Source organism: Falco rusticolus, chromosome 3 (assembly GCF_015220075.1).
Source record: "Falco rusticolus isolate bFalRus1 chromosome 3, bFalRus1.pri, whole genome shotgun sequence".
NCBI classification, from domain to species: Eukaryota; Metazoa; Chordata; class Aves; order Falconiformes; family Falconidae; genus Falco; species Falco rusticolus.
Window position 1 is genome coordinate 117,498,343 of NC_051189.1, and position 27,869 is coordinate 117,526,211.

Consider the following 27,869-nt stretch of genomic DNA (forward strand, 5'->3'; position numbering starts at 1 on the left):
CACTCGGTGATGACAAATGACTAACGAGCGAGAAACCCTCTCAACCCAGCCGCTCGGCACAGGGGGAACACCACAGCCCCCCGCAAAACCCAGCCTTGGCGGGCAGTGCTGCCAGCTGACGACAACACCCCAGCCCAAGTGTTTGTTACCCCACAGTGAAATATAAGGATGAAGAAAATAACCTCAGCTAAACAGAGGTGGTGGTGGGAGCAGCTGCGTGGTTTTTAATTCCCTCTCCCGTAGCCAGAAGCCAGGCTGGCTTCAAAGCGCACTCTGCCTCTCTGTGAGGGGTGCTGATCTCTGCAGCAACACCCGAGGGATGAACCATCGCACCCAGCCCTGATCCACCACAGGGGCAACTTCCCCGGGACGGGAAAGAGCAAGAGGCTCAAAAAACACAAGCCCCAAGGACCAGGATCGGTGAGAGTACAGCTCTCCCTGAACAGCCCAGACTGCTTTCAGGCACACCCTCAGGACCACATCTGGTCAATCCCTGCAGCTCCAAAACCTCCTTTTCTCATCGTTTGTTCCGCTTACAGCCAAACGTACCGAAACACAGCAGAGGGTGGCATGGCATCGCCCAGGAGTTACATGTCCAGCCACAACACAGCTCCCAGCACTGGGAGCATCCCAGTGTCAGCTGTCCCCGTGTGTGGTCCCAGGCGGGCTCGGAGGGAAGGAGCTGTTGGGAGAGCGGGTGCAGGAGCAGCCCGGGAAGGAGAAGAAAGAAGAAGCTCAGAACACCAACAGACAAGGCAGAGGGTGGCCCGTGCCATGACGCAGGCAAGCGAGGAGGAGTTGGGAGGGCAGGAGGCTAATGCCTCCGTACTCGGGAGAGCAGCCAGCCCCGGTGCTGGTGCCCGAGGAGGACAGCCGATTGCCCAGACAAATAAACTTAGCAGCAGCCATGACTACATTCAGCGAGGGAACATTCCCTCGCATTCAATAGTGTTTAATCTTCATCTAGCTCAACACAAATCAGTAGTGCAGCAATATAAATACAACCAAGGAAGTTAAAGCCTTTTGGCTTTCATAGCTCAAAAAAATAAAAGCGCCAATGAAACAAGTTTCCAGTTTTTTTAAATTAAACACAAAGAAAGGCAATAAACTGCTCATCCATCCACAGAGGAGCAGTGGCATCCTTCATGCCGGCAAGAAGCTGATTTTTGCTCGAGGACAGGGGTGCAACTGCTGCAAGCAGCACAGTGAGATGAAGGAGCAGGTACAGGGTCGGCCTGCCACACACCTGCCTCCCAGCGCGCAGGCAGCAGACACGCAGCTGCTTGCTGCTGGCACTGCCCACACGATGCCCTCGGGTAACAGCAGTTCCCTTTTCCACCTACTAAAGGACACCAAGTGCATGCTTCACGCCGCGTCAGGAGCACGCAGCGCTCTTCAGCCGTAACAACATGAGGCCGCTAAGCTGCAAGCCAGAAGAAGCAGCAGCCGGCTGCTGGGAACTGAAGATAGCAACCCCCATTTGCCTGGGCTGTGCAAATTTTAAGGAAAAAAAAACCCAAAACAAACCAACAAATAACCAAACCAAACCCCACTATACATAGTGTTTTGTAGCCGAGATATGGTTAACGTCCAGACTCACGGACGGCTTAGTGACCAAGAGAAGGTGCTGGGGCCACTGAACATCTCACAGCTTTGGAATTAAGCCAGACATTAGACAGGTACCAAAGGTGGGTGTCCCCTCCCAGCTCTGGTACCCAGAACAGCTTGCTGCAGGAGGGGGTCTCCTAGCCCCAGCCAGTTACCACAGGCAGGTCAGCTTTCCACATCTGAACAGGCACCTTGTCATCAACACTCCCAAACAAGAGCAGCCTGATAGTAATTTACAACAGCTACAAAACCCTCTCCTACCTGCAAGCTGATGAAGCGTGCCCATAGTGTTTAGATTTCCTCTCCTCTACACTCCAAAAGCAGCCAAGTGCATGTGAAAGGACAAGTCTAAATTAAAATAGTGCTTAAACCATTAGGGAAGGTGGGAGTAAGAGAGAAGAAAGCTGCTGGACAGCAAAAGTAGCCTGTGGTAGGCTACTGGAGCCTGGAGGGGGCCCTGAGCACAGTCTTGACCTTCCTTCTCCGAGGAGCTCCCAAGGCAATTGAGCTGCAAGTCCATGGGTGTTTCCTCCACTGCAGTCTGGGGTGGGCTAGGAGGGTCCTGTACATTCACAGTTGCTCCAAGTGGTTCTCTCCTGCTCTCCAGATGCCGGCTCTGTCCTTTTCCAACGCTTTGCCCAGGGTTCACAGTTGCCTTCTCCTCCCTTTGATTTCCCTTGAAGTTCAAATTCAAGTACAACCAGTTTTAACTGAATGAAAAGAAACCCACAAAAACAAAGTTATTTTCTGTGAAATGAGTTAGCAGCGTTGTCCTAATCAAACTGGCCTCCGAAGGCCCTTGTAGGATAGGGATGGGAGTGGCCTTTCCCACTGAACTCCAGCACACGGCCGCCTGAGGGCAGCTATAGAATTTCCTCCCTCTGGTTCTTGGGTTTGAGCATCACTTGTCCATTGCGCAAGGAGCCGTTCTGGCTACGGAGCAGCTTCCCTTTTTCACGGTCAGGCCACGTGAAGATTGCTTCATCGCTGTCCAGTTCAGACTCTGAATGCATCAGACTAGTGTTGAGGACCTGGGCTTTCTGTCTGCTGCCTTTGAAGGAGAGAGATTCCCAGGTTAAAAATACTTTTCATACTGGTCAACAACCTCGCCTTACTCCATTCCCTCTAAGTCTCCTTTTCCTGTCATGTCGAAGGAGCAGCCTAATCAGACTTTCCTGTGTGTGTCACTTATTCCCTCAAATGCCAAAGCGATCCTGTTTCAGATTGTGACAGAGGTCACGACGACTCTTCAAGATAGTGCAAAGCACAACAAACAGGTAGGAAAGCAAAACTATGTTACCAGAAGGGGCTGTGAGTACACGTGGGAGCTTTGTCTCCCTGACCTTGCTCAGGGCACTGCCTAAAAAACTCTGAGGGCTTAACGGCTATAGTAAAGAGAATACGCAGGTGGGTGAGAGATCACCGCACTTACTACTCTCCCTACTCTCATCTCTGCTTCTCTTGCCTGCAAAGGAAGAGCGATAAATTAGCGGGCTGAATTTAGATTAATGTGCAAGGACAGGAGAGAGACTTTTACTGATATTGTCAGCAGAGGAAATATTTAAATTTAGCTTTGCCTTAATGGAGAAATGCAACATTTCCTCTGTTAGCAGAATGCTCCCTGGACATATCTAGCAGGGAAAAAAAGACTTTAGTCAGCAGCCAGCCTCAGAAGAAGCACGATGAGTTTAGTTACCAGACAGCAAATGGTTGAGGCACATTTGCTAGACTGCAGAACAATGAGCCCTTTATTTAAGAGTGGGGCTCTTCTGTGCGAGGTGACAGATGGCCAGATTAAAGCAGAGTTGGGTGCTGAGGGAGGAGAAAACATCCAGTTTTTCTTCAAGGGTATCCGTACTTGTGCAGTTGGGACAGCCCAGTTCTCGGGGGAATCGCCTGATTAGCTCTGTCGCTGCAAGGCCCTCCAATGCTGCTGCTGGGCACTGTTCACTTTGCTGGAAAACCATTAAATGGGATAATACTAGGATGAGCAGTTATCTTCCACTAGCAAACAAGGATCAGGGACTGTTCTCCATGCACAGTTAAAATAACTCCTCCTCTAAACAAAACCAGGATGCACACTCATTTCAGACACGTATTTCAGCGGCTGAAGTGCTCCCCAGCATTCGGCGGGGCTGCGCTTTGCACGTACTTTCCCACATTTCCCTCCTTTCCTGGACAGTCAGCAGGTGACCACAGCTCGGGTCAGGTATCTGATACAATCGCAGCAAAAATGCTCCTGCCTGAAATAACCCAATGATCTTTGCAAAACACCTGACAAGCACTCTCGAGGACAGCAATGCGGGCAGGAAAATGCTGGCTAAGAACACTGAAGACAAATGATTGCCTTTCCGGAACAAGCCAACAGGCTTGTAGCCACACGGAGCACCAAGGACTTCATGGGTCCCCCTCCTAAGGTGTCTACTTCCTGGAGAAATTAGAGCATTAGCTAAAACATGAAACTTCGAGCCTGATGCTCACAAGGGCAAGAATGAATAAATTTATGAACAAGTCATTTGGGGTGGGAGAGTAGGGGGGCGGAAATAAACATCACTCTCTCCAGTCCGTGAGTATTTTCAGGTTGCTTTCAGATGTCCCTTTGCTTACTGGCCAAAGTCAATCAGTTTAGTGAGACGCTTAGTGACACTGAGTTCATGCTTTGCTGCAAAGCACGGGCAAGGAATTGCATAATGGCAAGCAGCAAGCTACCAGAACCCAGCAGAAAACTTCAGAACAAGAGAAGTTTAGTCAAGACCCAGTTTTGGGCTTCCTGGATCAGGCAAACCTGCCCAGCTTACATACATCCACTTACTACTACTGTGATACAAGGTGGAGACATCAGGCCCAGGCCAGTTCCAGCCCCAGTTTCTAAACCTCTAGATCTAAGTTACTAAATACCCTGCACACAGACCTGAAACAAGCTCTTAGATCTTCTGAGACTTTTCTGTCAGTGCCTACTATCATGTTTGTTTCACTCTGTGATTTTAAGTCCACTGAGGAAGACTGTTCTTTAGTCAGCATTCTGGAAATATGAGCTCTTCCCTCTCATGTTTTACCTGCTTTGGGATTTGGTTTTAACTCCAGGCTTTCTTGATCCGTTGCATCCAAAATCTTGTATTTGCTTTTTCTTTTGGATTTTCCTTTTCGTCTAAAGGGGAAGAAAAGGAATTAAGAGGCAGGTCCTTTCTAAAGAAGCCAGAAGAAAAAACAACTCTGATCTTCAAAGCTAGAGTACTTGCTTATTTCAGATTATGTTCATATCATAAAGCAAAACATTAAAAGCATTGCTTTAGTTGCACTTTTATAGGTTAATCCAAATCTTGCTTCTTAACTGAACCCAAAGTTCTAGGACTTCAATGTTTCACCTGAAACACTAAGTGACAAACACTAACATCCCAGGGCTAAGCAGATGACCTGCTGGGACGACGGGTTTATCTTTCACCTCTTAAAGCAGCTACTTGGCTCTGAAGCACTGATACAGTGGGGGTTATGGCCTCAGTCCCACCTCTTGCAACAGCAGATCACCATCCAGGATAAGATTCCAAAGGCAACCACAATGACGAAAGATGCAATGATCACATACAGCACACTCCACTCTGAAAGCAAAACACCCCAGAGATAAAGATGTTTTGGCACCTCATACAGTTGACAGTGTGCGCTTTAGATGACTATTGTTGGGAAAGAAAGAGAAAGGCCTGACCCTCTCTGCAGAATCAGAGGCTCGCAGCCATCACTGACAGTACCGCTAACTCACCTACGGAAGCCAGAGGCTTGAGATCCAGCGTGCGGACTCGCCGCACAAGGGCATTTTTCAGTGTGTGCCAATTTATACAATTTGCTTTCCTGTGGCAGGAAAGCCTCTGTAGGGGCACGACAGAAAAGAGGTGGCATTTATACATTACAAACGGACTCAACACTTAGTGAGTGTTCACCAAAAGGATCTAAAGAGGAGTTGCTTCCCCATCAAATACCACCTGCCTAGAAGGTACGTGTAGTGAGACCAGGGCAGGGACTATCTCCTTGTGTGAGCTTCAAGTCAGAGATACCGGGAGAAAGCAGGTACCTGTTACTCTGCCTACCCTGGGTTTCAAACACTGTTTGCTTTCCAAACAAACAATCCCAGGGAGGCTGCACGTACCACAGTTGCTTTCGCCATCCCCCATCTGCACCCTGATGAAGTTCTCCATCCAGAAGGGATCACAGATGCAACGCTTGGTGAAGGAGTCACAGCGTCCATGCTCAGAGCAGTTCAGCTGACATGCTAGGGACCAAAAAAAAACAGCCAGGTGAACTAAATGACTTGCACATGAGGCAAAAATATAGTTTTATATATATATATATAAATATATATATACACACACAATATAGTTCAAAACAGCCAACCCTGTAGGCTCTAACTTGAATCTAGTTGCTCTGTAGTTCATTCGTAGCTTAGCCATAATTGCAAGCAGCAAGAAGTGCAAGCATAAGCACCCAGGCCTCATGCCAAACTCAAAATTTCCACTTTGCTAATATAACACACATAACATGCTAAGAAAATTCTACCTAATAAATCATGACTTTGACATCAAAGTTACGGAATTTGTCTGTGTGTTAAGCACATGTTTTTAAAAAAAGGTTTTGATTTTCAAATTCAAACCCAGCCTGTGAGACAGACAAGAAACAAGTAGATCCTTTAAAAGGGACCAAACAACTGAAAAGTGGCTTCTGAAGGCCATGAAATCATAAGATCAAGAAGCCATGAAAATAATTACTTTACATAATTCTAGTTTAAAATATCTACTGATCAGCCAATGATCCACACAGGATGGAGTTCGTAAAAGAAAAACAGTGCTAATATAAAGTTGTAAAATAAAAGATAGAAGGGAAACATTTCCTTTAGAGTGAGGTTATGTGCTGCAGAGGAAATGACTATTCACAGCTACCAAGATCTGCAGTTTTATTGTTTTCAGTATGACACACATTTCATTGGCTGTCTTTCATTAACATTATATTTTCGTTTTGCAAGTATGTATCTGCTTTTGATTTTGTCAATTCTTATCTTCCTAGCAACATTACAGGTAACCATTTATAAGCGGTTGAACAGCAAATAGACAGAATCAATTGGTAAATAACTGATTAATGTATAGTCTAACAGACTTATTTTTGTGTTTCTCATTTCCTAACTTAGGAAAGCTACTGGAGTGAGTGTATGTGTGTGTACACGCAGGTGTTTTTAGCACATGTGAAAGTCCTTATTCTGGCAGGCATCTGAAAAGGGAAAAGATGTTAGCATGTACCACAGTTTTTGTACTTACTTATTGTAAACTCTTACTTACTGACTGTGTTAATTTCTAATGCCCGGAAGATGAGGAAGTCTGACTGTTGTTTCCGTAGTTCATTTTTTAACGTCCAGGCCACCTCTCGTCCTTTGAATATCTGATGGGGAGGCTGGTTCTGTACAAAAAACACCATCTTCGTGCTGCAAGTCAGACAAAAATTATTATCTGTTGCTTCTCCAAACATCAGGTAGAGAACCATTCTCCCCAGTCTGCCATTAGAGAGGCTTATTCAGAATCCCAAATTTATTTGGGGACTAGATATCTGGTTCCATCTTGAAAGCAGTAACGGACCTGGTCACACAGTAGAAAACCCTTCAGAACATCTGATCCACCCATATTTTCAACGCTAGGGCTGGACTGTTCTTGAGTTTGCTAATGGTTTGCTCATCAAGCACATCTTTGCATTTTCATGCTAAGCATGCACACCCCCATACTTTAAGGTCCTGCCATTTTCACAGTCTCCTCCCTCCTTCCCTGTGGGATCCTAAGACCTTACTACATGCCAGACTTGGGGCTCATTTAACCGCTCAGCACGGAGCTCCCGCATCAGAGAACACAGTGAAGGTTCAGAGTCTTTTGCAAAGCTTAGTTTAAATGCAAGAAGTGTTATAGCCAGAAAAAAGCACAGGTGTAGAGGATTACTGTATTCTGCATCTTTTATGGCATTAACTTTATGATAGAAGAACTTGCTCCCCTAGGCTTGCTAGCCTTGCAGAGCCCTGTGTATCCTTCAGATTCACAGAAGGATGCATGGATGTTTCAGATTTATTACCACCAGCGAGTAATTTATCACCACCTACGAGTCAACAGGATATTAATGAAGCCCTCAAAGTATGGGGGGGGGGGGAAAAACCAACACAGCAGCTGGGGGTAAAAGATGTTTTTTAAACAGTACAAGTTACTTTGATAGTTGAGGCAAAAATGGGATCTTTAAGCCGTCTGCCAGAAAATAATCTCTGCTCTTTTATAACACTGCCCACTCTTCTGTCTAGTTAACAAACATATAAACAGACAAAACATTAATTACAAGAATCCCTGACTTGCCTTACTCCATGAGGAACAGTGGCACCCGGCCTGGCCGTGGCAGAGATGGAAAGGTACATTACAACTGAAAGTGCTAGCTCTTCTGTTCTGAGCTCCTTAGGTTTGCACGGACAATGAATTCTGATTTTACTGCTACAGCAGGCAACATGGACACGAAGGAATCTATACATTACTGAACTCAGGAAAGTGTAAAGTATAACTGCAGATTTATTGCTGATTTGCTGCATGACTTCAATCATATCCCTTAAAGCTTTTTCAGTGCTTTATCTACCTTAAAACTACTCCACTTCTAGTAAAAATTAAGTGCAATATTGCACATATTTCAACAGATTACCACTCTGCCCTTGATAAGCTCATTGCCATGCCACTCACATGCATGTTCAGGCATCCTCAAACACACCTACAGTAACGATGGACTGCTGTTGGTACGGAGCTGTGTGCAGCAGTTGCTGTGACAACGCTATAGCGCCAGTTGCTGAAGTTTTCTGCAGAACAGTGAATTTCCCAGACCAGCCATTTGTACAGAGCGGAAAGCTGAACTTGATCTGGTCCTTTCATGCCAAAGGAGCATGGCCAGGATCCAGCTGGGCTGAACTAACCCTTGTGTGACTTGCTGGTACTTGGAGCTGAGCAACACTGTCCAGGCAGGCAACACGACCCTGGCCTACAGCCCTGCCTATAAGCAAACCTCCACTTGTTTAGAAGAGACCAGCTGTAGTTTATTTTAAGCTAAACAGCAGTCAAACCCAAGTTTTCCTTATCTCTTCAAACAAAAAACTTAAATTGGTTTTCAGCATTTTATTTTGCGTTAAGTTGAAGCAGTCATGTAGGCAGTAAAGCTAATGTGAAACTACAAAGTTGGCATGCAGGGATCACTACACCATCACCTCTGGTGGGGCACCAGCATTTCACCACACCACACCACTCCTCTATCAAGCCACGTTATTTCTCCAGTTATAAACTGCTGGTGTAAAACGTCCCTCAGTCTTCACAATTTTCAAAAACAAGTAAGATTAGCTCTTACTTTACAGATTTGGAGGACAAAGACATTAGCAGCAGCAAACGGTTTCAGAGGACACTGGACCACCTCCAGAGGGGAGGACACCCAGGACCTGCCTGGCAACACACCTCTGACCCAAGCGAGCAGGAATATCAATGTTAAGCAACATCCCCATGTGTTTTGGTTGTCCATTCTGCTTCCTAAGAGAAAACAGCCCTTGGTTTACTAAACCCTCAAGCAATCCCCCTCCACGTACGCTCACAGACAGACCCTACCTTTGCTCAGTGTATGGCTGGATCTTCTGCACAGTAATGTCCGAGTCGAGGACGCCCAGCAGAACACCAATTTGTCGGATGAACATACCCTTCTGCCTCTCAGTCAGCTGGCTGACATTAACATCCAGAATTATCTCCACAAGGTTGTTTTTCCTAGGATCTAGTGAGAATGTAGGTAATAAAAATCTTTATAACTTCTATTTGACCGTCTGGGTACAAGTTAGGTTTCTAGTATTTTTCCAGAATGTTTCTGCTTTGAACACATTACAGAAACACACTGCAGGAAGGGATAAAAGTCTGACTTCCACAGGTAACAGCAAGCAGCAAGAGCCAGTCCCCATGAACCAAATGAAAATACCATCACATCCAGCAAAACTTTTGACTTTTACAGTTTGGAGCTGGACTAGACTACACATTTTGACCTCAGTACACTTTACCCAGACAAACAGAGGGCTTGCTAGTGCACTACGTGGTACAGCACGAAACCCGGTACAGACTCACCAGGTTTGACTTCCACTGTGGTCCTTTCCACATCACTCTCTCCTTTGGCATCTGTTACTCTGAGGTGGAATGTGTACGTCCCTTCTACTAGATTGGACAGGAGAAGGACAGGATGATGGTCTGAATTATTCAAGACTTCCTGGAAGGCAGAGCAAAAAAAAAAGGAAGGATCAGCAAACAAAGGATCAAACTAGCATGACAGATCATTATATTTAAGGATATCACTACAAGGTGCAACAATGAGCTTTACATTTCCTCTGGAGCTGTCAATGCTACCTTGCACTGACTTTTGTGATGCTGCAATTGCCATTTAAACGCAAGAAACCTCACCCCAGCTGCAGGGCTCCCCTCATCCCGGGTCCACAAGTAGCTGACAATTCCCTTATCATCAGAGGACTTCAATCCATCCAACTCAGCTGTATTTGTGGGCAAGGTGATGACAACATTACCAGCAATCTTTGCAACTGGTGGCTTGTTTATCTCTAAGCGAACAGAGAAGAAAGCAGTTGGAGAAAAATCTGATAACGCCCAATCAAAAAAATACTGCATTAGGGATTTCTGGGTTACAGTAGAGATCTATCTAGCCCGGGGGGAAGAGAGGGGGAATTGCGTACCCCAGGACTCAGCTGAAGACACTGTTTCTCCAGAAAAGGGTAAATCCCTGACTTAAGGCCATTTCAGTGCTACCCACGTTATTTTCACCCATTCCTTACTCCTGTTGTGCCCCTGAACACAGGTTTTGCTGAATTGCTCAGAGACAACCCGTGCCTCACCCAGCTCTGCTCACGGCTGGACGTACCTTCCTTGACAATGACGTTAACTGAGCTTTGGCTCTGCAAGTTCCTCTCATCTTTAACTGTCAGAGTAAACTCGTATGTCCCAACCTGAAGGCCTCTTACAGTGGCAATGCTGCTGTTGGCATTCTCCAGCTTGACACCATCTGGGCCCCTAACCAAAGCACAAGAGGATCACTTTAAACTTTGCACAGACCACGGGAGCTAGGCTCACACCAAACTCACACAAACACACAGAAGGCTCACGCAGAGCTTATGGGGACACAAACAGACAGCTGCCTGGAAATACAGAGTCCATGATAAAAAGCAAAATTATTTTCTCCAGTTACAGCAAGATAATCAAAAGAATAAGTGCAGCAATCAGAACAAAACCATTTCCAGTGGTTTAGTGTTTTGGTTGTTTTTAAATGAGAGGAGCACCAATACCAGCATTTAAGTAGTACTTTCAGCAAAATTGGCTCATGAACTGCACAATAAGCCAATTTCTTTAAGAAAAGGTATAGAGCAAAAATAGTTCCTTCATTTCTAAGAGCTTTGCACAGAATTCGCATTAGCAAACAGAAAAAGCTACTGCAAGTTGCTCATAGGCTTTTTCCTGAATTCCCTAAAGCACTTCAGGGAATCTAGAGTCTGAAAGGAAGCATGACAATGAGAAGAGAAGAATGCTACCTCATTCAAACAAACTGCAAGAGCATCGAGTTAGAAGGCCCTGCTGTTGTTTGATTACAAGAGTCAGTCTCTTCATAAGACCAAGACCACATTACGCTGCTGTGAACCGAACATGGTCTCCTTTACAAGCCACAACCATGCTGAGAATGGGAATCGGGCCTGGAGATGAAAGCAGAGCTACTTCTAATGCTCAAACACAACTCCACCTCTCTCCAACTAAACATAAATCCTTGTCTCATTCTAGTCACTGGTAAAGCTTGTCAGGCCCAACGTGACCAGGATTTGACATGAGGGAGGTATGCGTGGGTGTGTCTTGGTTTAAATGAACGACCCAGATACTTGCATAAGAACAGTCTGGAAGATGATACGCACCGTGTTTTTTCCCAAAGAAAGGAGACTATCTTCTGGTCATCTGTGCTCTTGCTGCCATCTAGAGTGGTGCTGTCCACAGGAAGAGTTAATTCTTTATCTGGACCAGCATCCGCCTTTGGCGGCTTATTGTTCTCTGGAAAAGGATGCAATATTTTTCATATGCATGCCATAAAAGGTGAAGCTTAAGACCCCAGTATTGAGAATTTTCTCCATGATCCCTAGTATATTTCTTGCCCCCTATCTCAATCTTGTACTCTGAGAAAGTGACACTGAAAGCAGTTAAAAAGTTCAGCCCAGTGTTTCATTCACACATCTGCAGTAAAATGAGAATGAAATCTAGGAGTTCTGATTTTTGCTCTCCTTCTCCAAGTACTACTCCACCTTTCCTGCTCCTGTCACACAACCTAGCACCGTGAGCAGAGACAGCTGCTTACAAATAAAATCCTGCCATTATGGTGGGATAACATCAATTAGACTACATTGTATAAAATAAGAGAACAGCCTAGAAAGGCAATATTCCTAGGAACTTTCTTTTGTTCATTTACTAGCAATACACCAGCCAAGAATGGTCCTAAATTAGAGCAGCTTTTTTTCTGAAAGCAGCACCAAGCTACCGTAAGATCTATTGACAACAATTGACAACGATCTGTTGGCAGACTGACGCTCACCTCTAACCCCTGGAATGGAAGTGGCAAAAGCAGCTAAAGGCAGCTTACCTGGCTGGACTATCACAGTGACCTCTGCAGTGGACTGGTGCCCAGCAGAATCTGTCACTATTAGCTGGTAAGTGTAATCACCTTCTTGCATTGCAGAGAGCTGTAAGACTGGTGTCCTCACGCCCTTTAAGAAAACATATTCAGATTTTAAAAAGAATCCTTATGTAGATGATGATAGACCAGAAGACTCTGCTTCTAAAACAACTATTATCAGCAGATTCGAGGGGCTTATTACTAACTCCTGCTACAGGGCCAGAAGCCTGTGCCACTTAAGCATGCAATGCACTTAGAGCTACATTTATGCACAGCAACAAGGACACTGCTGTGGAATGTAACAACAGTAATGCCATATAGGTGTTAAGATCTTTTGAGATTCAGTAGTTAGCAGTTTGAGCAAAACCTCTGGGGAGCACTGTGCAAATCATACACATTGTGAACCCAATTCGTGGACTTTCTTATTCCATAAACTTGACAGGAGTAATAATATTTAGAAGAAAAATGATGACATGGAAACAAATTCCAGCTTTTACTGTTTAGGACTGAGGAGTGTCTGGCCAGTATCAGCAAAGTTTAGACTCCAGGGTTCAACTCAAAAGATCCAGCTCATTGCATTTGTCCAGCTTAGGAAATGCATGACCTGACAGAATGAGTTATCCTGTGCATCTAAATGCCGTCCTGACTGATAGTTACCTAAAAGATCACATAGTCTGGCTTCCACACCTGCTGATAGCACTTAAACATCCCTATTTATACCACCATTGATTTAGCCATCACCCATGTTCTGAGAAGTCAGCAACTGAGCTCAGAAAGAACACAGTCCCCTAGCAGCCACATCGGTTAAAGTGAGATACACGGCTGTGATCAAGTTGTGCTGAGACCTGTCGTATGGGACATCAGAATCCAAAGCCAACAAGTTCCTATGTCTCTCAGTCCTCTTCAGCAGTATTTAAAACTGCATTGCTCAAGAAAGGAAACGGGATGCCAATGAAAACATGTGGCTAGACTGGTGCACCAGCTCAGTCACTAAGCCAACACAACTTTCATAAGGGTTAAGTATATATTTAATCATCACATGCTTGCTCTGTAGGATTGTAAGAGACGTGTGCTAACAGTCAGTTAAAAATGGTTTAATTAGAGAAAAAAAGCCAGCTAGTGAGTAATCCAGGTTAAGTACCAGAGACCTGCACTGACCTGCATCTCCATCACCTTCCCTTTGCTGTTTGGGCTGAGCAGCCACTCGTAGCTGACAATGCTGTGATCGTCAGTGCTCTGGTTCCCGTAGAGGGTGATGGAGTTCTGAGGCAGAGTGATGACTTGGTTTGGGCCCGCATTTGCCACTGGAGGATAATCCACTGCTTTGTTCACAGTCAGGTTTGCAGTGGTGGAGTTGCTGGCACCGTCTGAGTCCACTACTGTTAGACTGAAAAGGGAGGAAAAAAAAAAAAAGTGAAAGTAGTGAAGAGTCATGATTATGAAAGCTGAATACAAAACACTGGCTGGAGTTACCTGGAATGCAAAAGAAGAGTCAGAAACTTAAGACACAAGGACAGAATAGTAATTTTTTTCAGGAGTGAAAAAAAAACCCCACCTATAGTTTGAGGCAACTGTGCTTTTTCCAAATAGAAACTTCCCCGAAACGCCCAATTATCAGCCTCAAAGCAATGCAAGAAATTCAAGTCACATCCATCTCTCACTTGAGATCTACCTACTAGTTCCAAAATAAAACTGTGCTAGTGAAAGATCACCAGCTTTCACACACAGTTGTGATGGAAAAGCCCTCCCTGAATATAACGCTGACGCCCAACAGAAGACACTCATTAACACGGACACAGAAGCTCATTACTAATCCACACGTAGCTTGAACACAGTATGCCTCCTCAGGTAGGCTACTACCACAAAACAGAACTGGTATTTTGCTAAATCTAGATCTGAATATTGATCTGATTAGTTCATATACCAACTGCTTCAAAGGAAAACAATGCTCAGTTATAGATCCTCAGGTTTATTTTATTTTAAATAGATCTGCTGATGCAGCGTGTGGGCATCACACCAAAATGCAGACCAAAGGAAAAACACAGAATACACATGCAAGTAAAATCGGCTACTATTACTCAGGTATGTGCATAAAACCATTAGGCCTCATTCACTTATCTGGGACAAATATATTGCATTTAAAAAACTGGATTTAAAGACTGCATTTCTGCTTAAGCCTTTACCCAAACAGTTTAGATTTGACATTTCAAGAGACATTTTGTAGCGCTGGCAGACCATTTGTTCCCTTCTGCCACTGCCTTAAACTAGTGCTACAGTTTAAGAATAAAAAGTAGCTGGACAGGCTTATCTCTTCTGAAGCCAGAAGCTATGAAACTACCTAGAAGCCTAGGAGTGGAGAGAGCACATCACAAAATTAAGTTCCCTCTCTGCTGCGTTTTGTGTGGTTTTTTTCTTTGTGGTTTTTTGTTTGTTTGTTGTTTTTTTTTTCCAAACAGACTAACACCTCAGGAATCTCGTATATTTTACTCTTAAGGGATAAGAAAGGATCAACTCTTCCAGGTATAACCTACCTGAATGTGTAATTCCCGGGTACCAGGTTGGTCAGTGTCAATATGGCAGTATCGCTAGAAACCTTCTCCTCCCGCAAAGGACCCTTCAGTTCTTCCCAGTGATAGCTGACGATTTTATCATCATCGGTGCTTTCTGTTTCAATTATGGAAGAAAACACGCATACAAGGAATTGGAAAATGCTGCTTCACCAACCCCAAACGTTCAGTCCCCTACTTCAGCACTGGGCTTATATGGGCAAAGACATCTTTGGTCCAAGCCCAGATGCCCAAACTGCATGCTCTCCTCTACCCTCTTTCACAGGTATACTCAAGCACCCTTAATCCCAGGTTTATATGTGTGCTGGGGCAGGGAAGACAAAAAAACCCCAATCAAACCACTAATATCATAATATAGGTGGGGATAAGACAACCTGAACATCCTTGGAGAAATTCCTGAAAAGCTCTGGTGCAGGCCAGGCTCAGTAAAGGTGGTGTGTTAGGTAACTAATATGTCTGAAGCTTAACGCAAGAGGCCAATAATTTTGACTGACAGTAATTTTTTTTATTCTAACCAGCAGCCTCTAGAACTTTTCCTTTTTTAGGACGTTGGCTCAAGCCAGTGCCCCTCAAAAGGAAACATGAAGAGATACTTTCACGTGCATATTCCCCTCTCCTGGCAAGAGTGGCTGATTCTTTTCACTAAAGTGTTTGACAGTGTCACAGCTAAAACTTTATCCAAAAAGTCATCCCAGAACCAAACACACAGAAACCAGGCTTGCTAGACTACTGCATTTAAAACTGCAGGTACTCACGGCTGCCATCAATAACAGTTGAAATGGTTGGCAGTGAAATCTCCTGGAACTGTGGGGACACGATGGCAACAGGAGGCTGATTCACCCGAGGCTCTGCAACAATAACCGAGCTGTTACAATGATATCTACAGGCAGATCACAACAAAAAGCTCCGGCCAAGCAACTCTGCAAAACTACCCTGCCTTTGTGCACCAGAAGTAGCAAGCAGAATACATACTGCACATCGTCTTTTCTCTCCCCAGCCCCATCTATCCCTTCAGTTCTACAGTCAATGAGTCCAGGAGAGGAGTCCAAAGTGTGGAACTGCTGTGCCACACAGCTCCAAGACAGCCACCTATCAGACTAACTGCACAGAACTGCACAACCAACAACCAGTTCAGGGAAACCACGTTAACAAAAGGGACTTAGAAAAGCAAAGAGGTGAACTGCCACCATGCTAGTACTCTGGAAATGGCTGCACTGCATCAGTTCTCCCATACTGGGTCAAACATTCAAGCACAGACCATTCTAAAAGTGCAGCACCTAGAGCTTCTTGCCAAAGTTTGGCCGCTGCTCTGAAAAATGAATGATTTTAATGCATGCTGCCAGCTGCAGATTCACTGCTTATAAGGAAATGATCAGCAACAGCATGCAGAAGGCCAGCCACACACTCTTGCTAATTTAGGGAGTGCAAGAGCACTTCTTCGCCCACAAAGGCTGTTGAAAAAGTCTTGCTGAAGTGTGCAAAATAAAGGTAGGTTTTTTGCGTAAAAGGAGATGCAGAACCTGTGGTTGCCTCTTTACAGAGGCCACCTAAAAAGTGACACCTGGTGAGACAGTCAGCACAAGCTATTGTTATCTACACCAGCTCATCTGCAAACCACATCTCACCGTAAGGAATGAGATTTGATTTTATCTGCCTTTGGTTGGGAATTATATTCTTTACTGGACAGGGAAAAAAAGATCCTCCAAAGGAGCTTCAAAGCTCCAGCTTCCCTTCATTATTTGCTCCTGCTGCTATAAGCTTTTTATCAGGTTACAGTTAGTTTTTGTTGAAGCAGTGGCCTTCCAGGGCAAGGCATTTGCTAGGCACTTTCATATCAGTATTCCAGCTTTTTTATTGACTGGTTGGCCTGTGTGCAGTATAGCAGAAATAGCTATGCATATTAGCAATAGTTTCACAGCCCGGGAGATGACTTGATACACATACATATATACTGAGTTCACAGCACAATACATTTTCACTGCGTTAAACCAGCATCCAGTTAAATAAGCAGAACACCATGATACAGGTATCGTGGTTTGTCAGAGACAGATGAAGTTAAGAAAAGATACAATTCTACCAACTCACTTGGATTCACTGTTACATTCACATAACCCTCTCCACGTGCATTTTCCCCATCGACGACGACTTTGAATTCATACAGACCAACAGTAAGCTGGAAGTGAACACAAAAGATTATTTACCTTCAGGGTAGCAGCACCTTATCAGGAGCTATTAGAAGGTCAAGTTTTGGCTTTGTAGCTTTGGCACAGTAGCACATTATGCTTCAACCTATGCATACACAGCAAAGGATGCTTTCCACACCAAAACGCTGTTGCCTCTCTTTCAGCTTATAATGGCTGTGCAGAAACCAAAGACTACTATTTCTTTCTACCACAGGTGCCACAGAATTGTCAGACAAGCTTTATTTTCTAGCAACAATAGACAAACACAAGAGAGATAACAGAGATTAGTTCAGGTTGTCTGGCTACAGGAATCTGTACTAGCAGATTGCATTTGAGATGAGAAAGGCTGCATGTAAGAGAAGAAAATCTCTTCTTGTGTGTTTTTACAAAGAAAAGTGTTTATTCTCTTCCTTCTAGATTACGTGAGTCAGGCAGTCACGCCTTCATCATTCACTGTTGAATGAAAGTGGGAGGATGAAGGACTAGGTGCTGGCCAACAATCATGACATCCAAAAGGCTGAAACCCTGACAAGGACAGACATGCTCCTTTTGAAGGGTTTTTCTCTGGCTGATATCATGACTACAGTCTGTAGATTTTTTCCCCAAGTTTAGCAGAATCCAAGATGCTCAGAGGCATGTCTCATAAATAAAGCACTGTATAGTCACACAATATCTAAAGCTATTTCCTTGTTAAGAATCCCCAAGTGCAGAAACTGGCAACACTTTTGCTGTTGGAGCTTGTCTAAAAGCAGCAGCCAGGGACATGCTACAAGGTATTCCACAGGCCTCGTTAATGGAATCTCAGACATCCCTTTATCAGTGGGTAGTACAAGGCTTCAGACCTGAACAGACCACCACACTGTTTCAGCAGCAGAAATATTCACAACCCTTTGTTAAATGTTAAATAGTGCCATTTGTATGGCTTGACACACTGCTTGTAGGCAGCTTTTAGATCCTGAAATCAGTTTCTTCTTTCCCTCATGCCAGATCAATCTCCCTTTTATAAGAGACTTAGAAGAGGGCTTGCAGTCAAACGTTGGCTGCCTGCCCATCACGCAATTTCCTATTCATCCTGAAATCACATACAAGTCTTTCCCAGCTGCCAGGGTTCCCATCTTCTCCACTTGGCATTTAACACAACAGGATACAAAGCAGAAGAACCTTTACCTTGGATAACTTCAGGGTCTGGGAGTGCTTCCCTTCCATTTCTCCACTGTAGTCTTTTGGATGAGTAATCAATTCCCACTCATAGGAATAAGTGGTTCCTTTTTAAAAAAAAAAAAAACAACAAAAAAAACCAAATTCCAGACATTTGTTTTTAAAAGACTGCCTTTCCGCCATGCTAGGGAAAAGCAAAGGTATTAAACATTTACAAGGCATATTCTACTGCACTATGGAGAAATGAGACAGCTTGGAGTTTGGGCTGCAGCTTTTTGGGAATATACCCAGGAAAAGAGACCATCTGTGCATGTAAACACATTTATTCTGGAGCCAAAACCCATCTTTCAGCCTCTAGGGCATTAAAGAGCTTTGGAACAATCACAGCTCCAGGACAGTAATAGAGAAAAGTCTTACCACACCCTCAAATCCTGCAGACACAACATAATGCCAGTGTTTGAACAGGAATGCATCTATTCCTGTTGCTGCACAACACGTAACACTTGCCTCTCCTCTGCAGAATCCCACTGCCATTGTGGACAGAGCTATAGATGAGAACTTTACAATACCCGAGAACAATTTGCATGATGAAACGAGGAATGCATAGAAATGTGTTCCTCAGCATGTCAACCCTCCAAATCAGATTTCAATCCACCAAATGAGAGATCACTTGCTAAGACAGCTTGTCACCTATCAGCAAATACCACAAATAGATGCTGAAGATCCACTGCTTCCTCACATACCACTCTGAGAACATGCCATCTCCCAAATCTAATGACTTTGTACCACTTCCAATGTTTTTTTGTGTCTTGCTATTTTCTGTGCAAGGCAGCATGAACTAACAGCACAGGATGAAAAATTTATACAGGAAAGTGTTCTCTGACAAAAGACGTTTCCTTATTTAATGCCGTATATAATGCCTTTTTGCCATTTCACCGTCAGAAGCCCTTAGCAGAATTCCCAGGAAGCCTTACGAGGTGGTGGTTCAGGAAGCACAAACGCATTCAGCTGAACTTCATTCTTTGGCAGGGTCACTTCGACGCTGTCTCCAGCAGAAACTACCAGCTCCTTCATAACTGAGAGGGAGAAACACAGAATTGAAAGAGGAACAGGGAAAAAATTAAATATATACATAAAAACCACCTTGGTTTCAGAGGCTATGGAATAAAACCCAGCTACAAACAGCTGTAATTTGTAAACATCCTGTCACTCAATATAGCTCCTATTTCAGGTTTCGCTCTCATTGTTAATGCAAAAGCACTAATGGGGTTTTACAAGTTTTAAGACAAGCCCAAAGTTACTCAGTCACCTCTCTCTCTTTGCAGATACTGTGCTGCTCCTGCTCCTTTTTTCTAAAGAGCTGAAATGTGACCTCGGGCCCTGTGCAGGGCAATCTATTCACTTAGGTCCAGCAGGATGGGAAGGGTTTTACCCGACAGGTTTCAGCAGAAAACCCAGCTGCAGTCTCATGGCACAGCAAGACAAACACTGCTATTTACCAAACTGCAATTCCAGATCTTCACAAATATACGAAGAATCCATGGTATTTCTTTTTTGAAAAACTGCTTGAGGGCTAAGAGATTTTTTTAAAAAAACCTGCATAGCTATCACATTGAGTAGGGAAACTCAAAATACAAACCTGTTACTTTTATTTGTATTTTCTTTTCAACCCCTGCTTAAGAATTTTCTTGCCATTCCATTTTGAATAAATTGACAGGTAGTTTCTTTTTAACGACTCCAGGACAGACTTGAAAACTACGGCTGGTGACATTTTTTTTTTCTGCTTGTTATTAGCATTAAGGTAACCAGAAAGCTGACCACATTTCTTAGAAGTACCACTTGGCCTCCTCATCCTCCTCTTCCCTTCCCACTTACTTTATTTTTGTCTTTTTATTCTTGGGCCTGGGAATTATGCATAGAAAACAAGAACTAGAGTTGCTTTACCCTAGTTTGACCCTGTCAAAGATAATGTTTTGGAAATACACACACAAAAAAAACAAGTTACAAAGACAGGGAAAATGTCATTAAACATTTAGCCTTTCTTCCATCTGTTTATTAACTACTAGAGTTAACCAATTAACTAAAAGAAAACAAATTCATCAAATTCTTCCCCCCTGCCCCCCACCCCAAATTGCTCCAGATCTTGGGATATTATAACTCCATCAGTCTTTCAGCTGCAAGGAGTTCCAAGGCAAAAAGAAATCTGATCTCAGTAGGGAAAAAAACCCAAAACCAAACAGATGAAAAACAAAAACCCCACTTAGAAAAACTACCCTTCACATCATCTTTGTATTGTTTAGCAAAACAAGGAGGCCCTGGTTATATTGCTTTTCCAGCACAAGCCACTGAAGAGGTTTAAAACGTATTTTTCCAGTTGTAGCTGGGGTAAGCCCTTAAAAAGAATGCTAACTTGTTAGCACAAGCATCCAATAAGCTTCCTGCCAAAACTGTCTTTGGATGCATAATTTCCTTTACACTTTCCATTTGTTCCCTTGTAAGGGAAAGGAACCCTAAATTCAAAAGAAAATTCAGCTGTGAATACTTCAGCAAACTGGATTAACTAAATTCTGAGGTATCACACAACTAGTGCACACCATTCACTGTATGTACACATCCTTACAGAGTGAGCTAACGGCCTGGGTGAGTTAACAGAGCTGTCCACAGTGCATTTTGGCTTTTATATATATTGAATAGTTTGTTTTAAGAAATGCCAGTGTGAACAGAAACATCATTTTGCTGCAAAGCAAAGCATAGCCTAACGGCCAAGTATGCTGTTATCCATGGCTGAACTGTGCACTGACATTTCAGGGACAAAAGAGAAAAGAATCAGCTACACCCCATTTTGAGCAGACACTAAGATTCCTGCTCAATTTGACAGATAGCAGTGCATCAAGACTGACAAAATGAAAGAACGCTTCACAAGACTATGCCTTATACCACATCTCAACTTTCACTTTCGGAATTAAGATATCACCATTACTTTCAAGCCGTTCCTGAAAATAGATCAAATGGCCACATGCAGATTTATGATGCCAAAGTCACATTCTCAGACCTCATGAGTTTATGGGGTCCAACCGGCACATGCACTGAAGCATGTACCTCAGCACTTCTCAAAGGTACCATAATTTCTCAAATTATCTCCTACTTTGCAATGCTGCAATGGCTTGTCACGAAAACCTGACTAGGTGACATTTGCTGGAGCACTGCACATTCTCACCGGGTGTGGTGGCAGTAGTAGTTGGTGATGCAGCAGTGTTGGTCTGGACTGTAGAAACACTGCCATTTGTGGGAACCCCACTTGGCACAGAAGTAGCTGTCTGCATCTTTGTTGTGTTTTTGGCCAGCACGGGGCTGACTGTGGGCAACACATCTGAGGAGTGAGGATGTACCAAAGCATCATCTGACTGCCCAGGCTTCTCAATCTTCTCTGTGGCTGGCAAGCCCTGTGCTACAGGACTGGAGAATGTAGCCAACACCAATGGTTCTGGTGCAGATATTCCTGTGTTGATCTGTAAAGGAAAAAGTTGTCTCAGTTTGACTTCAACACTGAATATCAGTTTTGTTTTATTGTGTAAGTTACGCTTCTCCTCCTCCAGTTAGGGAGGCTGAAAAGTCCCTGGCTTGTTTTTCCCAGAAGCAGGTTGTTTTCCTGCTTCCTCTTCTCTCTTCTAAATTGTTTCTTCATGTTCTTCCTCCACAGCAGACAGGCCACTGCTAGCTCAGTCGAACACCTGTTAAGACCATAGATTTAACTACAGCATCTTCAGTACCACAGCTGTTGATGTGGCAAACACGACAGGAGATCTAGGTTCAAAGTTGCAGTGAGTAGAGCTAAAGGAATGGAGAGGAGGGATAAGGCAGAAGCAAAAAAACAGGGCCCAGGAACTGGGGTTTGTTTGGGTCATTGATTTTGGCCATGCATTCCTTTTTCTAAAGCTGTGCAACTGGCAAGCACAAAGCAGGAGGATTGCAATGGCATTTTTCTGTAATAATCGAATCACTGCAGCAAGAGGAAATTTATTTCAGAAACACTCTTCAAAGCAAGATGACCTGACACAAACAGTTCCCTGCGTGCATGCCACAGGAGATGCTGCTGGGGCAGAGAGCTGAGCTTGCGGGCAGAAAGTTTGCTTGCATCCACACAGGATGAGCCACTTTATTGAAAATAATCGAAGTGGCCGGAACAATTTCCTTTCTTTCATCAGAAAATTCCTTTGACAGTACCTAGCCCCATTCCAGTTCTTAGCCTGCCAGGCAATACTTGACAATTTACCTTCCACTATGACGTACATGTGTGTAGCACACTTCATTGAACTAACGCTATTTTGAGAACATCTGCTAAATATTTAAAATGGAGCAATTTACCATCTTTGACTTGGAAAGTGTTTTAGAGCTGAATTGCCCACCGCTGCTCCCCAGTAGAGAAGCTGACCAAAAGCTCATATTGAAGGAAATATTCTCAAGCTTTTATACCATGCTGATGGCATTCAGTCCAGAAAACAGGAACTGGAAAAGTGCTCTAGACCATGGTGGGCAACATCATGGTCAGTAAGTGGGCTGGGCTTCAGAAAACACTAAATGCCAGTTGCAAAAATAACACTGTGCTGCACGTACTGAACAGCCAGCCAAGCCAAGAGTAGCAATGAAGGCATTGAAGGCCTCCATGCACATTTTTTTGCAGTCTTGGGTAAATAGTTTCCCTTCCCTGTATCTCAGCTAACTTTCCCTCAGTCATAGAATTTAAAGCATCTCAATTCATGTACATGTTTGATGAACATCTGAGCTTTATGGACCAAAGAATCATTTGTTCGTGTTACAGACACAAGTTTTTCTCTATTTGCTTACTTCTTGATGGGCTTCCCTCATCTTCCACAAAACTACAGATTCTTTGGAACAAAATGCAGGCAATATCTGGCACACTGCTCTGTGCTGTTCTTTATTGGTGGCCTCAGCACAGCTGGCTGTCCCAAGAAGTATCACCTTACACCAATTCATAACTCTGGTCAGCTCAGGGTACTGAGTCCCTTCTACCAAGTAGGCAAGTAAGATAAAGTTAGAAATGCTGCCACAACAAGAAGGGAACAGCCAGACAGGAACTCAGACACTTGAGACAGACTCTTTAGGAAAAGCACAGGAGCAGAAAGTCTCTGTGACTTCACACCACTATGGGAAACCACCTTTTGCTTAGCAAGAATCAACGCAGATGGGTCACAAGAACAGTTGTCACAACACACAGGAGACCAGCACCCACCCACCGGGCACAACAGCCAAGTCTCTACTTTGCTTGGTAATATTTTCAGCAAGCCAGATGCTTCCTTGACTTGCTTTTTAATGCCTAAAAAAAAAAAAACCCTTTACAGTTAAGAGATCCTTTTCCTCCCAGAAGTCTTCAGGATGACTTGACAGCCAAATGTCTGCAGAGAGCTTGAATTAGATAAGCTTTGCCTGCGGCAACATAACAGTCAAAAATGCCTCTAATGCTTGCAAGCCGAGACATTTCTTATCTTTACTCTGTAACCCTGAATTCTTTAAAGCAAAGAACAGAAGACTTCCTTCTTGGGGATAAATGAGGAAGAGACTAGAACTAGTTTGCCAACTGTCCCATCATATTAGCTTAGATAATAGAGAGAAGTGGCACATTGGCCTGAGTGAACATAGGAGTGTCTGACACTTTTCATTCTGATCCCTAACTGCCTTTGGCCTGGGACAAGTGACCTGGTCTCCTTGTCTGAGTCTCCTACACCTCTAAGATGGAACCAGAGCAGCTATATGCATCGGAAGCTGCACTAAAACCTAAGTTACTGGAAAGAAAAATACACCTGTGTTCTGGAATTTTATTTTTTAATCTAAATGGGCCTTACTTTGCTAAGCCTGGTCTGAATTTACAAAATAGGCTCTTTTCAGCTTAGATTGTGTCCTTAGTTGTTTGCACTAGGTGCCATGTCTGTGAAGACCCTTAAGACACAATGTCACAAACCATTACAGAGTTAGTGCTGACCTTTCTTCCTGCCTCATGGGGTAAAAAGCACCCAGCACTAGCAGTAAGCATGACAGCAAGAGTCAAACCCCGGGCTGGCTAGGGCTAACGGTAGCCAGAATTGTGAGTGCGGGAATGAGCTTTCTGGCTCTGTTGTAACAAATCCACTTTAAAGGCTGCAGTCTTTTCCAGTCTGACTGCAGAGTTGCTGCAGTGCTGCAGCAGCCCTTCTCAACAGCAGTGCTGCGCTTAAATACTTCTCTGCTTGGCTATTAAATGCATTGCTATATTTTAAAACTGACAGGTATTTCTACGAGGCAGTAAAAAAAAAATGGTGCCTGGAAAGCGTCACTCACTCTAATGGAAAAGCAGAAATTTCTCTTCCTTAGCTAAGGGCTGATGAGCAGGGTGCACTGTGGTTTATCCTGGTACACTCTCCTTCACCCATCCCTGGCTCCATAGCATGGATACAGCAAGACCGCAAAGTAATGCTAGCTGCACATTAGTGAATGACATTGCAGATGGCTATGGAGCTACTGGAACTGCAAGAGGAAAATTAGAACTCAGTGAGGCAATGTTTTCCTAAAACTGTCACTTCTCCTCGAGTCCCTAGGAGCAAAGGAAAAGATCTGCCTTCCACACACTTAATGCTCATCAATAGAAGATGAGAATATGCACATTACTTTCTTCCTCCCCTTTCAGAGAGGAATTAAGAGCCACTTTGACCTCAGATGTCCTTTCCCACTTCAGATGCTTGAAGCTCCCAGGTATGAACTACTTCGCATGCAGTCTTCTCCCCACCTGCCAAACCTTCTTAGCAATCACAACATTAAATGCACAGCATTCACCTGCTGAAGCCATGTGCTCCATTACTGGACTAAATCTAGCCCAGGCGAAATTCTACTGATTTCAGCATGTGTGTAACTTTACTTATATTGGCCCACAACCAACCCAACTTGTAAAACTCCCTGCTTTAGCATCTCCCTCCTGCAAAGGTTGGCCATGTCCCAAGTACACAGCCTTGAATGTTATATCCTTGGCCTAAATTAAACTGCTCTCAGATCAGAAATGCAAGGACAGCTGCATAGCTTGCCTTATATTTTGCAGGTGAAAGTTGGATGGTTCAATAATCAAGGAATTAGCCCAGGGCTGGGTAGAACCAGCTTCAGCTCAATACTCCTGTTAAGGTGGATTTTTTAATTCTTTCTCCTCCTCAAAAACTTTCCTAAACTTCAAAAATGTGACTTCCAGGAATTCCACCACAGCCAATATAGTTTAGTAATAAGTTTGTATTTTGATGAACCTGCATTTTGTCAAGAGATGCCACCATTCTTACTAGCAGAAACCAGTAAGAAGAAAAACTTCCCCAGCATACATCCAACAGCGCACGGTAATGACATTGGGACTGCTTCCTGAAGATGGGAAATCCTGGATACTCAGCAATATTCAGAACCTGATTAATCAGTGTAATTCAATATTTTTGATTGATTTTTTTTTTATTTGAATGATTTTTTTATTTAAAAATCCAGTTTACTGGACAGGCACTGAACAGTAATAACATGACAACTCAGAATGCAGCACTGCAAACTGAACAAGCAGGGAGATAACAACTATTACCCAAGAGCAACAGAAGACATTAAAGACTGGCTGCAAAGAAGTCTCCCCAGATGCTGCATGCATAACAACTGAGAGAATGGGGTCACTGTGTAAAGCTCAAGTATGAGGAGGAGGAAAGAACAGGCTGGGTGGAAATGCTCTAGTACTGCAGGGGAGAGAGAAAGCTGAGATCTTGAGTCAGCCCTAAATGCTGTGGGGTTCTGGAAAAATCAAACATTTGTAAAGTTTTAGTGCATGATTTCACACGCCACTTGTGCTGCCCTGGAGCTCTCAGCAGTGTCCCTTGGCTGCTCTCCACATCCTGCTCTGCAGGGTGGTGGCTCAGACCAGTCACAGCCCTACCTGGAACTAAGATTTGAATACAAGGGAGAGAAATTCAGCCAGGTTTCCAGAACAAGAACGTAACTACAGAGACAGGCATCAGGCTTCAACAGTGCCAAATCCTAGAAACATGGTAAAATGTATTTAAGGAACAGTTTCACAAAGCAGAATTCTATTTCACCATCATGAGTGCACAGGCTTTTTTTGTATGATAAGGCTCAAAAAACTATTTGCAGGTTTAAAAATGCAAACATAATTTAACAATTCAAATGTGCCAATTTCTCTATAACATCTAGATTTACTAGCTTAACACTGCACGTGTTTGGAGCAGAGACCAAACTGGCTTCATTCAACCAATGCCAATATAAGCTTTTGTGGATTTGAGAAACTGTAGCAGTCTTCAAAAACAGAAGAAAAAAAGTTGGCATTTAAGATGCCAACTCAAGCAAGCTGGTTGATGTGAAAGTACACTGGAAACTCAATGCGTGAGTCTATAAAATAACATATTAACTGCCTCAATTCAGCATTCAAAGGAAAACATTTTATTTTGGGGATCTAAAAAAAGTACTTTTACAGGTAACAGTTTTCAACTCCCAGACGCTTCCCACTGACATCACATCTCACCTTTCCTTCTCATCTGGCAACCACGCTCTGTGATTATGCAAGATAAGCATGATCATGACCTCCACCTCCCCTCAGCTTCCCAAAGACAGTTTATCCCAGCTAGGAAGAAGGGGGAAAGCCTTCCACCCCCCAAAAAACAAACAAAACCCCCAACCCTTGGCCTTGCCTTGTTGACAGGAGGCTGAAAACAGGCAGCCAGAAAGGTATTCTATCACTTAAGCAGTTTTAAGTCAAAGTCTACATAAAGCAAGATGGAGCAGGAGAGTGACAGCTGTCCAAGGCAGCCCCATTTCAGCCCCAGCAATCATACTTACCTGTAGCAAGCCAACACCGTCTGCGTCGCTTGATCTGTTCACATTATTGCTTTTAGGAGGAAATGGGCTTTTGGTTTTCTGCTCTCTTGGATTTTGTCCGTTTTTCAGAGAGTCTTTCTTTTGATTTGGATGGCCTTCAGGAACAGGCCTGTCTGCCACCAAGTGCCTCAGTACTTCATCATTTAAGCGCTCTGCTTCACTTCGGCTGCTTCTAGACTTGCTGTTTGATGCTCTGGCTGCACCCTCAGGACTGGGGCTCGCTGCTGTATCCCTTTTCAGGAGTTCCACGCTGTTACCTGCCAAGCTCCACTTCTGGAATGACCTCCGCAGCCTCTTTTTCCTCTGCACAGGGATGCCCCAGTCCAACCACTTATGAAAACAGGTCTTCATGTCACCTTCCATTTGAAACTTTAAGTGCTCTGTGCTTTTCGATTTCTTTAAAAATACCAAAACAGAGTCAGAAAAGCCAGTCCTGTTTGCCTGACACATGCCAGGCATAGTGCAGTTCACCTGGATGCACATGTTTTCTAAGAACCAAAAGGCATCACAGGTGGGGCTCTGGCAGCAAGCAGTCTGACAGGACTGTACAGTATGATATCCTTCCAGAAGCTGTAAATTGTGATCTTCCCACGATCTCAAACGGCTACCAAACAGGATCTTCCCCGGCTCACATTTAGATCTGTTCCAGTTTGCATCTGGGAAAGAGGAGGCAAGACAAATAAAGCAACTCTCAATCCTTTAAAGCACTGGACAACAGATCCTCATCACTATTGTG

The 27,869-nt window shown here is 43.9% G+C and overlaps 1 protein-coding gene across 2 annotated transcripts in view; it reads right to left on the reverse strand.

The window, feature by feature from the left end:
• Positions 1-912: 912 nt before the first annotated feature.
• Positions 913-27,869, reverse strand: part of KIAA0319L (KIAA0319 like) — a 34,253-nt gene continuing 7,296 nt past the window's right edge. The window contains exons 3-21 of one of the 2 annotated variants that reach the window (XM_037379179.1): positions 27,095-27,789; positions 21,459-21,750; positions 19,216-19,317; positions 18,251-18,348; positions 16,986-17,073; positions 15,656-15,748; positions 14,865-14,997; positions 13,492-13,720; positions 12,301-12,424; positions 11,585-11,717; positions 10,549-10,697; positions 10,080-10,231; positions 9,750-9,888; positions 9,249-9,408; positions 6,927-7,069; positions 5,747-5,869; positions 5,114-5,204; positions 4,665-4,756; positions 913-2,659 (exon numbers count right to left, since the gene is read on the reverse strand). In XM_037379179.1, coding sequence (XP_037235076.1) covers positions 2,472-2,659; positions 4,665-4,756; positions 5,114-5,204; positions 5,747-5,869; positions 6,927-7,069; positions 9,249-9,408; positions 9,750-9,888; positions 10,080-10,231; positions 10,549-10,697; positions 11,585-11,717; positions 12,301-12,424; positions 13,492-13,720; positions 14,865-14,997; positions 15,656-15,748; positions 16,986-17,073; positions 18,251-18,348; positions 19,216-19,317; positions 21,459-21,750; positions 27,095-27,789 — 3,224 coding nt within the window. In that variant the 3' untranslated portion in view covers positions 913-2,471. The remainder of the gene's footprint in view (positions 2,660-4,664; positions 4,757-5,113; positions 5,205-5,746; positions 5,870-6,926; positions 7,070-9,248; positions 9,409-9,749; positions 9,889-10,079; positions 10,232-10,548; positions 10,698-11,584; positions 11,718-12,300; positions 12,425-13,491; positions 13,721-14,864; positions 14,998-15,655; positions 15,749-16,985; positions 17,074-18,250; positions 18,349-19,215; positions 19,318-21,458; positions 21,751-27,094; positions 27,790-27,869) is intronic. The other variant, XM_037379180.1, reaches the window with a different exon arrangement.